General features: G+C 41.6%; 1 protein-coding gene across 1 annotated transcript; it reads right to left on the bottom strand.

Annotated features, from left to right (window-relative positions):
- Positions 1-1381: 1381 nt before the first annotated feature.
- lrp12 (low density lipoprotein receptor-related protein 12) lies at positions 1382-8763 on the bottom strand. Its single transcript, XM_015973444.3, has 11 exons — positions 8480-8763; positions 7621-7677; positions 7398-7533; positions 7061-7263; positions 6565-6812; positions 6307-6456; positions 5989-6210; positions 3248-3514; positions 2857-3059; positions 2638-2770; positions 1382-2547 (listed from the first exon to the last, which is right to left on the bottom strand). The coding sequence occupies exons 1-11, from the start codon at positions 8532-8534 to the stop codon at positions 1606-1608; spliced, it is 2616 nt and encodes an 871-aa protein (XP_015828930.3). The 5' UTR covers positions 8535-8763; the 3' UTR covers positions 1382-1605.
- Between the last annotated feature and the right edge of the window lie 4372 nt (positions 8764-13135).

Below are 13135 nucleotides of genomic sequence, written 5' to 3'. Positions count from 1 at the left end.
ATAAAGGAGATTAAACCTTAGCATCATGTCAACTCACTTAATGTGAACCTTTAATCTTTAGTGCAGTTTATCAGGTTTTAGCTTTACAGACTCAAAGAAAAACACCAAACAAATCGAATCATGCAGGTCAGAAAAACAACTACACAACAGCAAATTAACAATAACCATAGTAATATTAATAATAATAATAATAATAAATATACACACTCACACAAGGTCATCGGAGTACCGAAAACAGTAACAAAGATCAGAAACACAGAAATCTGAATGGCTTCAGTCTGGGAAGGAAAAGAAGGACCAACAAAATAAGAATAAGGTGTTTATATTCCAACTGTATCTAATACTGCCCATCGACTTTTGGTCCTGATTATAATACGTACACGACCTTTCACAGACTTCAATCATGACACCTTTCATCATCTGGAATCTCATCTTACATCAACAAGTAGAAATGGTAATGCAGGCCACTCAACAGTAAAAAAAAAAAAAAAAAAAAATTCTCAATTACTTAGAAAAACGGAAACTGCTCCAACAGCATGACAAAGGTCATGTGACCTGGGGATGTTGCCAGTACCCGTCATAAAAACATGGTTCAGTGTAGGATCAATTCAAAGTACCGACAATTTTGTTCTAAATGAACGTTTTTGTTGTGCTTTGCATTTGTCACTGATAAAAGGTGTAACGCTGCGCGTTAACTTGGGAAAGGTGATAAATTTGGTGACTTTTATCTTAAAGATAAATAAAATATTTGAAACACTGGATGGTTAAAATGATCTGAGGAAGCAAGAAGTTACACGAAATTCTGCAACAGCTGAATATAGAGACCATAAAATTTTCAGACACGGATGTTTCGACTTCAAAAAGCCTTGCTGGCAACCTAATAATAATAATAACAACATTAAAAACAGGTCACATGATCCTCGTCATTCTCTCTTTTTCCAATCAACACTCAACCAGCAGCCTTAAAAATGGAGGGCTCTTTTAAGAATTTTCCACCTGACCAGGAGCTCCTTCCGACACATCCACGGGTCAGACGGCTCCTAATAAAAATGTCATGTTCTCATCCACGATGGAAACACCAGTCTGTTCTGTCAGGAATCTGTCTAAAGTCGTACCGATGATCAGAACGCCAACCCGCACGGCGGAGGAGGGTAAACAGACGGACCAGGTAAACAAGAAAAGGTTATCGTGGTCGTACCAACAGAAATCGGTGACGTCACACCCCAGTCTCTGGTTCTTCTGTCCTCAACATCACTGAGAACTAACCTTTAATCCAGCTAGCATGCTAACACAAGCCTGACGTAAGTTAGCTAGGCCAATGTGGGGGTGTTAGGAAAGTCCATAGCTATGTGAGATGCTAGGTCAAGCTAGTATTTGTAGCATTAACTAGTTTGTTATAAATAATGTCAGTTAGCATGTTGGCTTAAGGTTTAGCCAGTGAGGAAAATTTAAATCCAGACTAAAGAAGTAAATGAGTGGGTAAGCCAACAGTAGGTGTGTTTGTTAACCTGTTTGGTAGAGTTGTTAGTGGATCAGTTATGATGGTGATCAGCTAAATGAGAAAAGTGACGCATGTGGCAGCATGTTAGCTGGCGGGCTAGCCTGTTAGCAGAGCAGTAGCAGCTCATCATCGCTGCTCTCCGTCTTGCCGATGGCCTCGAGGCAGGCGTCAGGGATCTGAGCGGTGTGGACCATCCCACAGTGTTCACAAGTACCATCGCGCCCTCCTCGACCACTGCTCCCACGGTGATGATGGGGGGCGAGGCCCGTGGTGGAGGAGGGGTGTGGCTCCAGTAGAGGCTGTTGTGTGTCACTCATCAGCGATGAAGAGGAGGACGAATCAGAGTCGGAGGCAGGGATGAGAAGCTCTACATCTTCCTCTTCTTCTCTGCTCACTCTTCGCTCAACAGCATCAGCACCACTTCTTCCTGTCTCCAGCTGGCGAAGTGGGCTGTGATTGGTCCAGGTTTGGTTCTGCTGGTTCTGGTTAGTTCGGGTCAGGTTTCTAGCAAAGCGGTGAAGGTTTTTGGCCAGACGCTGCAACACAGAAGGAGGAGGAGCCAGGAGTTCTGAAGCATCACTGTTACATACAGGAACTGCACTGGAAGTCACCACGGCGACAGGGCTGGAGGGGGGTGGAACCTCTCTGGGCCGGTCTCGGCCTCGCTCTCGGCTTGGCGTGGGGTTGGCTGATGCTGCCACTGATACAACAGCTTCTACGGCAGAGGAGGGCGGTGTTTTCTGAGGGAGGGGGGCAACAGGCCCACCCACTGCACCCACACCTCGCTCCCTCCCTCGCTCCCCTTCTGTGTCCGTGTCATCAGAGTCTGGAGACAATAGATCTGAGCCAGAACTCCCAGTGCTCCCGGTACCAGAGCTGTCCTCCAAGTCAGCAGAAACAAGGGCCAAAGAGCCCGAGCGGCGAGATCGTGAAAAGGTGAAGAGTCTGCGCCACAGGTTGCTATGATGACCAGAGGAGGGGAGTCGGAGGGAGGTGAAGCCAAGTTGTGACCGAACTGCCAGGCGAAGGTTCTCCAGAACTGATGCCTGAGGACAGAGACCATGAAATATGTCACACATCTGGTTCTAGATCTGCTTTTGTTTTTTGCTTTTAATTACAAAGGCCTTTATCTGTACCTGGCTCCCAGAACACACCGGAAAATCCTCAACCGGTGGGATCAGTCCTTGTGCAATTAGCTGACCATAAGAAGGCGGGGCCTCCCTCCTAAGCAGCTCCGCCTCCACTCTGGAAAGCTGAGTCTCAAACGAGCTGAAACGATACGACAGAACCTTTCAAACTCACAAAAACCGAACCACAATGGGAAGAAAAGAACAGTCAGTCTCCGTGATCCTCACCGCCGTTCAAACATGCGCAGTGAGTAGAGCTTGCAGGTGCAGCCAAGGGCGATGACCAATAGGAGGCCACAGATGAGGCTGCCGATGACGGCGGCTGTTATTACTCTGGTGGGAACGATGATGGGACAACTCTCCTCATCGCTGCCGTCGCCGCAGTCATCCTGAGCGTCGCAAACCCACGACTCAAACACGCAGCGGTTATTCTGCAGACATAAAGCGGTCAAAGGTTTTTTTTACTGGTATTTTTAGGATTGTTGGTATAAATAAACTGAATCTTCTATTTCAGTCGGCGTTGTACGAGTTACAGGTGCAACACAATGTGGTCACAGCAAGATCATACTGGAAATGTTTAGATCTGGTTTCTGGTTTTCTAACACTCAGAGTGTCAAACCTTGCAGTGGAAGTTTCCAGGCTGGCAAAAGAAGCAGTTCTTCTCATCAGAACCATTGGGGCAGCGGTTCTGGTAGTTGCAGCGGTCTGATCGAGGGTAGCAGGCTCCGTTTCTGGAACAAGGGAACTCGTCCTCCTGACAGGAGGAACAGTTCAGCTCGTCCCGACCATTGGGACAGTGCCAGTACCCGTCGCACCGCTGCTGCTCCGTGTAACAGCCCCAGTTCCCTCCACAGGGAACCTCCCAGGGCAGGCAGAACCCGTCCACCTAAGGAACACAGCCGCAAAAATGGGTTTAACAGAACCAACTAACACACTCGTCTTAGGTGAATGAAATCTGAACAGAACATCTCCAGCTTTAGGGTTGTCACGGTAACCGGTGTAGGGGTAAACCCCAGTAAAAAAGTTGACAATAATAATAACTGTATTGTTTAAAAAAAATGATCTCGGTGGACTACCGTGGCTGCGGTGACCCTTACCAGCCACCGTATCATCTGCTGAAGTTGCCGGCAGCACATGCGCACTTTGTTGTTTACAACCAAAACTTTCTTGAAGCTAAAGCTGAAATAATGGCCAAAGGAGGAGACGGCAGCGCTCAGGAGGACATTTATTATCCCTCAAAGAAGACAAAGTGGGAAGTACGGGCATCTTTTGGATATGTGAAGAATGCCGAGGGACAGTTGATAGAAGACGGCTATCCTGTTTGCAGCACGTGCAGAAAAAGTGTCTGTGAAAGGCAGCAACGCTTCAATCTCATGACACATCTGCGTGACCATCACCCACAACTCTACAGTCAACGCAAGGCAAGCTAACGTTAGCGTTTTAGCTAAAATGCGTGATTCGAGGATTTGGGTTGAGGGAGAATGCAACGAGTCGCTACATAAAGCAGCCGCAGCACCGCTACCTGCATATAAACCGTGTCGTGGACACCCCCATGTTGAAATGACGCTATGCATTACGGGGCTCCCAGGGGCAGATAAGAGTTGGTCTCTCTCCGAGAATAATTATGAATTTAACAATGATTACTGCCTGATGACATTTTCCCACATCTGCAAAGCTCACTGGAAGGACATGTAACGGAACAAATGACTCTTATTTTATCTTCTTTGCTCAGAACTAGTCTGCATGAGAGATAGTCTCAAGGTCTCATGCACTCCTTCTAACCTGCTTATTTTCAGCTCAACAGAAGAATGAAGCATGAACTCTTTTCTTTTAATTAATCAAAGAACTCTATTTTAATAAAGCTAATCCATCAAAGTGTTAGTCAATGAATAAAATGTGACCGATTTCTGAAATCAAAATATTAATAACTTTATTATGATCCTAGAGAAATAATAAGTACTGTGACTTTAAGGACTCCAACAGGACTCATTTCATGTAGTGTTAAAAGGACATAACACATCCCTTTCACTGACCCAATCAGAAACTGACGGAGGCGTGCTGCTGACGGTGTTTGGTAATTTTCATTCGACAATAAACCATAACATCCGAGGTATAAAACTACGCCACGTCAGCTCTAACGCCAGTTCAAAGCGTTCCAGAGTGAGTGACGGAGTGGCCAATCCGATCTTTTACTCTTTAACCGAAACAAACAACGACAAGCTGAAAAATCCATTCGCTATAACAACCAGCGGCAACAACAGCTCCTTTCAGAATAAAAGCTCCATCCACCGACCCAGGCTTGGGTCTGACCAGACGCCAATAAAAGTGTCATGTGCCAGAAGTAACTCAAGACGGGTTTGATCGGAACCGCGACTTCTTCTACCAGCTCGGTTTCCAGAGAGGGTTCACTGGACCTCGATATACCTGATCTACAGGGGACTTCCACCGAAGGCAAAGGTAGACCGGCAAATGGTGTCTCATGCTTTTCCTGAAGCTAACCAAAGCTTAATGCAAAACAACACCTTCAGTTCCCGTCAGAACTAATCGCTTCTTCGGATTTGCTGGTTCTGATTTACAGCACACATCATCCATTCACCGTCTCATCCATTTTAGTTACACTATACATTTAGTTTTAAAGTCAGTCTAGTTTAATTTGTTAGTAATAAAATTCTTAACTTTTAAACTTGACTCTCTCTATTCTGTCGTCTCTGAGTGAATACGTAACGGTTACATGATCTCTGCAGTAAAAAGATCCAATCTTCTGGTTTAAATAACCCTCGAACCGTAAGGTGGATTCTATATTTCCTATGGAATCCCACGCCTTATGGCTCATTAATTAAAATGTAATAACCTTCATTTCATTACAGACACAAACCGAGGACAATGTTTTTCTGATATAGGGTTTATTAATTCAATTCAATTCAAAAATACTTTATTAATCCCAGAGGGAAATTGATTACTCAAGTAAATACTACTAAGTACTCAAGTAAAGGTAAAAAAGTATCTGATTAAAAGACTACTTGAGTACTGAGTATCATCTGATCTAATATTTTTTAAATGACGACATCAAACAGACATAAAATAAGAAGTTATGGGCAAATATTGGTATTTTAAAGACTAAAGGGGGAAAATGTAAACAAATTAACAACATAATTACAAAATAACACATTTTAGGCAAAATTTAGACACAAACTGAGGACAATATTATTCCTGATATACAGGGTTTATGTAGTTGTCTGAAAATGTAAGACTTTAAAAAAAATACCGCAACAATACCGAAAACCGTTTTGGTCACAATAACTGTGAGGATAAATTTTCACACCGTGAAAACCCTATCCAGCTTCAGACCATCAAACTCACCTGATAGGTGACGTTGAAGCCTCTGGCAGCATTAATCTTGTCAGCATAGAAGTGAATTCTAAGCTGACCCGATGATGAAACCACGGCGACCGGCGCTCTGGAGTCAAACGCCGTGAGCACTCTGAGGAGGTGGCGAGGGTTCTCTTCCAGACCGTCGTAAACTTTAACATAGTCACCGTAACCAGTCCCGTCCAGTTTGAAGTCTGTAAACCTCAAGATAACCTGGGAGGAGGGGAGAGATATCTGGCTGTTAGCTTATAATCCAGTTTATTTATGTTGATGCATTTAACCCTTTGAGCTCAGAAGGTCAGATGTTACCTTTCTGTGGTCTCCAGTGTCAATCAGCCAGGTGCAGTTGCTTCCTGGAGGGTAAAAATCAGGGTAGTTGGGAGAGCTGAAAGAACCGTAGAAGTTCCTCAACCACTCTCCACAAGTTGGAACGTCACAGTCGATCTCATCTCCAAGATCCTTAAAAATCATTCATTTATTAGAACCAACAGGGCATCAACTATCAGATGAAATCAGATTTTTGTCATGGGTTTCGGTGGCTGGTGTGGGACTGAGATGGACCGGTACCTGGCAGTCGATGCTCCCATCGCAGCGCAGGCTGTGTGGCAGGCAGGTGTAGATCCGGGTGTAGCGGGACAAGCAGGGGAACTGGTTTAGATTACAGGGCTGGAAGGAAAACGGAGAATCCACACAAAGCTCCTCATCCGAGTTGTCGCCACACTCATCCATGGAGTTACAGCGCCACCAGTCTGGGATGCACTTCCCGTTAGAGCAGTGGAACTGGTCCACATCACAGCTGGATGCTTCTGGTTTACCTACAACAAGAATAAAGAGCTGATTAATTATCACAGGCAATAATAATCATTTGACTTTAACCCATAAAGTGTCCTGTGTTTGTCCTAGCCTCAGCTCTTCGGCCATTGATCTGAGGATTTACATCAGACTCTAATCCGGAATTACATCATTGCATCAGCTGTTATGCAACAACCACAAGAATTCCCAGTCCTGGTGATCAAAGGATGGTTAGGACAGAAACATCAGATCTCTGCGGCGGAGAACTCACCGGTGATGTAGGACAGCCTGAAACCTTTCCCCGTCAGATCGTCATCAGAGTGGAAGTGGATCCAGACGTGGTCCTGGGAGGAGATGTAAGGAGATGGAAGGGAGGAACCACAAACCCGCAAACCGTCCAGACCTCTGTAGCTGCTGATAGACATCCAGTCTGAAGTGCAGTGATGGGATGCCTGAAGGTCAAAGTCTTGGAAACTGCAGCAACATAAAAGAAAACACTTTGATTTATTGTGGGAAACTGATTTTAACTGAGAGAACAACAGAAACATTTTATGAGCGTTCCACATTTATTTGTGGTTCCATTAACCAGGAATCAGGTGGAGTGTTACCTGATAGTGACGGAGTCTCCAGGTCTTGCTCTGATATTCCAGCTGCAGTTAAGCCTAGCTGGATACTGAAAGGGCCAACCGGGACTGGTGATGACTCCACTAGATGCTCGCAGGAGCTCCGCCACATCACCGCAGGCTGAACAGAGGGAGGAGGAAGAATTCCTGTTAGATTCTACTTCCCACAGCCGGGATGACAGCTGGAACGCCGACACTGTGAACTCACCATTGGAAAATCCAGACACATAGACGTTGTCGTTCCTTTGAGAGGCAGCTATGCATCCTGGGAAAGAACATGAGGACAAACAAAAGAAGTGTGAGGAAGTAAAAATGAAATAGTATTTATTTAATCAACCCTAAGCAGAAATCAGTCATTTATATGTTGGTCCTCTGACTAAACGGCAACTGTTTTGTCCATATGCATAGTGATGGAAATTTAATCCGGCTATTTTTAAACCGGATAATCGGGAATGCAGTTTTTTCACATGGAGCTCAGCTGGACTATAAGGTGACACAAAGGGGCTGTTTGAACAGTTAAAAATAAAAATAAAAGGTTGTACATTTTTTATTTCACTACAGTATAATTAAAAAACACCAACTATAAGAGAAAAGTCAAAAATGCCATGCTATATTTACTCATCTTTAAATGTTATATCTAACATTATCATAACAGAGCTATCACCAGGCTGAGATGTTTGTTTTGAATCAGTTTTCCGGATCAACTTTAATGCTAACTTGTTTTTCAATATGTTGATAATCTGACTGCACGCCTACAGTGCATCACTTTGTGCTGAAGAGGATTATAGGATAATATTATTGCTTTTCATTTAGCAAACAACATCCCGATCATGGATCATTTGCTGAAGGAGAAATCAGAAAAGGCTTGGATAAATCCCTTTAAAGCTGCTCATCTCAATTAAGCAGTCTTTCTAAGAAATTAACTGACCAGCTTACTAATTTCACAATAAAAAGTGACAAACAGTGACAAACGTGTAAAAGCTGTCAATGAATACAATACAATAAACTGAAATCTTGTTCAAAATTCAGTCTTTAAAGCTGCTGATGACTCTGATCAGTAGACTTACCTGTCAGGATGAGAAGGTAAACGACACTCTGCCTGCAGTCTGATCTGAGGTCCATAATAACCCTGATGTCTTCACCAGCTGCGGGGCTTATTCTAATGAATATGATGTAGAAGATGAGTCCAAGGTCACTGAACCGAGCGCTCCATGCCAGCTGACCACAACAAAAACTGATCCGAGATTCTGGTTTATCTGTCAACTTAGCATCTGCTACTTTACTCTAAAACCAGCTAACTGTGCTAACGGGCGGAGCTAATCTGCGCTCACATCATAAACTGATTGCTGCTGGAAACAAAGGCATCTAGAGCCCGGTTAGCTGCAGCTAACAGCTAGCGTTATCTTATTAGCTGTTAGCACAAAAAAAAAACAACGTCATCCAAGGTTTCGCCCCAGGAACAAGCGCCGCTGTTACAACACGGCGGTACATATTGCGATGAAATGTTGTCATCTAGTTACGCAAAGATAATATATTACAACACCCCAAAACACTTGGACAGAGAAAAAAATAAAAACTACCAAAGGCTAACAAAACAGTCGGAGACTCCGGCTAACGAGTCTGACGTTAAAGAAACCGGGAGATTAGCCGAAACATGCTAACGGAGCTACATGGCCGTCCAGCCCGTCCTCCGCCAGAACGTAAAAGCATAACCTGAAATGACTGATTCGGGTTTAAACACAAGTAAACAACAGAGCTGAGAACAAATTTGACAGAGCGAGCCGAGCTCTGCGGATCAGTCCCTCCGCCGCATCTTCTCGGCTCCCGCTGGATGTTAGCTTCCAGTCGGGCTGAACAACAACAGACGCAGAGAGCGAGAGTAGGTGAAGCTCCGCCCACCTTCAGTTTATTTAAAATGTATTTATTTATCCATTTTAATTTAATTTAATTTTGCTTTTATCATGGCTGTTGTGTTTCTTTGATTATATACCTATAATATATATAAACAAACATAGTGAAAACAAACTTGATTATTTTAGTTTATTTCAAACGTGTAAAAAGGAAAGAAAAAGCATAATATTTAAATTGTGCAAATAGAAAAAAAAGACATATAAACTTCAAAATAAATTATGAATCTACATATCCAAAAAGGAATGGGAGAAAGTTCAGTCAATCAGTGGGCTTCCAATCAATGCTGTTAATATGAATCTCAACATTATACTTCACTAACAAACACAGTCAAAGAATGCTCCGCAGTACCACCTTAAAATGTGCTTCAAAAGTTTATTTTTGTCATGATGGTCCAATTTAAATTGTATCCGACAATTTTAATGTAATTATTTTCTACAGAGGAAATAAATAAGTGCAGCTTTTATTTGTTTACTAGTTTCATTCAAACAAAAAACTGAAGAAAACAATTTAAATAAGCGTATTCAGCACATGTAAAATACATCTACGTTCATAATTATTATTTTGTTGGCAAACCCTAATCTGCACATACATGTTGGGTTGTGAACTACGCTCTGATTCTCCCCACCTACAGCTCATCTGTTGTCTCACTTTCTGAACAGCAGTTGGAGCTTCTCCCAGCTGTCCCATTGTTCCTTTGATTTGGGTCTCAACACCCCATACACATGCCCCTAGAATTGTCCATCTGCTGTAACACCCCACCCCCCACCCCACACACCATGCAGCCAAGAACAACTGGGATTTCCCCAGAACCACACCTCTTTAATCATAGAGCAACACAGATATGGCATTTAATGATTTGTAAAATGCACGTGGAAGTTCTCAGTCATCCAGGTCATGGTAATCCAAAGGGATTCAAATGGAGGCAACTGGACTTCTTTGGTTTCTTGAAGACGTTTAGCTTTTCATCCAAAGAGCTTTGTCATTTCTGACTGGAATATGAGAGTCAAGCTTATAAACGGTCTATTGTTGCTTAACAAGCTTAAACTATCTATGAATATCCCTCCTCACTATACCTCCTGAGGAGTTGTTTGTGTCATTGGGCTTTATTGTGTGGGAATGATTGTTTTCATTAGATACAGGAGAGTGTGACCTGGACAAACTGTCTTGGAATTGGATTCAGAGCTGCATCTATCTATCATCTATCTATCTATCTATCTATCTATCTATCTATCTATCTATCTATCTATCTATCTATCTATCTATCTATCTATCTATCTATCTATCTATCTATCTATCTATCTATCTATCTATCTATCTATCTATCTATCTATCTATCTATCTATCTATCTATCTATCTATCTATCTATCTATCTATCTATCTATCTATCTATCTATCTATCTATCTATCTATCTATCTATCTATCTATCTATCTATCTATCTATCTATCTATCTATCTATCTATCTATCTATCTATCTATCTATCTATCTATCTATCTATCTATCATCTATCTATCTATCTATCTATCTATCTATCTATCTATCTATCATCTATCTATCTATCTATCTATCTATCTATCTATCTATCTATCTATCTATCTATCTATCTATCTATCTATCTATCTATCTATCTATCTATCTATCATCTATCTATCTATCTATCTATCTATCTATCTATCTATCTATCTATCTATCTATCTATCTATCTATCTATCTATCTATCTATCTATCTATCTATCTATCTATCTATCTATCATCTGTCCAAAATTCAATATTGATGACCCGGAGATAAGATTTTGATTCAAATATAATTATTCATTTAAAAAGAGAAAGTGTCATGGTCTGCGTCTGTCTTCCCCATGTGTCTCCTTATGTCCTCCATCCCTCTTTAGATTTCCCTTTTGTGTCTCAGAGTGCCCTCATGTGTCTTTTGTCTGCATCCATTTTGTGTCTTATGTTGGTAGTCAATTCCTCCCAGGTCCTGCGTCATCTCATTCATCCCCAGCCCCTCCAGGTCTCATTTACATTCTGTGTCCTTGTCGTCCCCAGCTTCTTTCTCCCCAGCTTAATATATTTGTGTGTGTGTGTGTGTGTGTGTGTGTGAGTTTGTGTGTGTCAGTATGCGTGTGTGTTTGTGTTAGTCCTTCCCTCAGTCTTAGGTTTAGTTTTGTGTTTATAGGTTAATGTTTATCTGCCCTCTGGTCAAGCTCCTTCCCTTCCCATTTTGTTAATTGATTAAACCAGTTTCTCCTCAGCTCACACTCCTCACACCTGTCACCTGTTTCCCTGATTACCTCCCTCCTGTTTATAAGCCTTGTCTTGTCACTCTGTGTTTGTCGGTTCATTGTTGCTGTCAGGGTTGTTCCTCAGTGTGGTTTAGCTTGTCAGTTCTGCATGTTCCTCTGGTATTTTTGGATTTTGGTTCCCAGCCTTTGGATTTATTCTTTATTTTTAACTCATCCTACAATAAAAGGATTTCTTTATTTCAACTCCTGCCTCGTGTCATCCTGGGTTCTGCATTTTGGGTCCAAACCATCCTTTCAACATGACAGAAAGTGTCAGTGTTACTTACTAACTGCCTATTTTCACTTACATAATGCACAATAATGAACAAATACATAGTGGTTGTAAACATGCCAGAGTGTAAAACATAAAGTCTAGATCTACCATCCTCCTGATTTATACAAGCTAAACATAATTAAAACATTGATTTTCATGAGTAAAGCTCAGTTTAGGTTTAGTTTTCATCAGACACTGAAAAACAAATGTGCATGGTGATGTGATGTTTATATGAAGCAGTGAAATACAACATAAATATCCTCTTAAGCTTCTCATCTCAGAAACGGGCAGAAAAACAGAAAAACTCTTCATCTGTTGCTGCATCTAAATTTACAAAAAGTTATATATTATGCAAGAGTTATATAAAATTTACACCACCATTTTGCTACAGTCCTAAACTATTTAAGTAATGTAATAATAAGATAATATTTTTAAAAAGTTGCTAAACACAACAATGCAGTTCTTTAAAATGAAACCCAATACCACAGAATAGTTCAGAACTGCAGGTGAGAAGGGATCAGCTCTGGATACTGGATGAGTAAATTCACTTGTTGAGATTTTGAAGAAGCTGCAAGTTATAAAGAAAAGAGAACGATGTTAAACAGCCTAAAAGTATCTGATGGTTATATTATAATGGAAGGCTAATATGAAATGTGGTTTTCAGTCATACTCACACTTTCCTTAAGTTCATCTTTGATTTGTTTCCTCCTGTTCTTCAGCTTCTCCCACATCAGCTTTCCATTCTTTCTTTTGTATCCGCTCCAAAAATACGACAAACTGCAGGAGTTATTGTATTCAAGATTTCCTCCACATCTTCCATACAGTTTTTTTCGTGCATTTCTCACAACAGAATTAAACTTTGCACAACAGTTAGTTCAACCTCCACAACATGTGGTCGTTTTGGCACAAATGCCTTTGGACATGAAGCAGTTGAGTAAGTACAAATGTCTAAAGAATGATCACTTTTGACTTGCTATTCATCACTATCTCCTTGCTTTTATCATGAATGTCACAATTATTTATACTTGTACCGGCTGAATAGTCATTGTCCTTACAACTAATAGTCTTCATTTCATTGCTCGTGTCTTTGCACTCAAATCTGTTGAACATCTTGTCAAACAATCTGTACACCCATTTTAAAAACCCTATTTTTAAGGAGTTTCCATGGAAATCTCCATAAATTACTGTTCTCAGGTGAACCTTATCTCACACTAATGAAATTGGTGTGTGTCCTGGTGACAATCGGACAATGTAT

The sequence above is a fragment of the Nothobranchius furzeri genome, chromosome 19 (assembly GCF_043380555.1).
Source record: "Nothobranchius furzeri strain GRZ-AD chromosome 19, NfurGRZ-RIMD1, whole genome shotgun sequence".
In the NCBI taxonomy this organism is placed as follows: Eukaryota; Metazoa; Chordata; class Actinopteri; order Cyprinodontiformes; family Nothobranchiidae; genus Nothobranchius; species Nothobranchius furzeri.
Note: the sequence above shows the minus strand (reverse complement) of the source record. Positions and strands in the feature narration are given on the sequence as shown.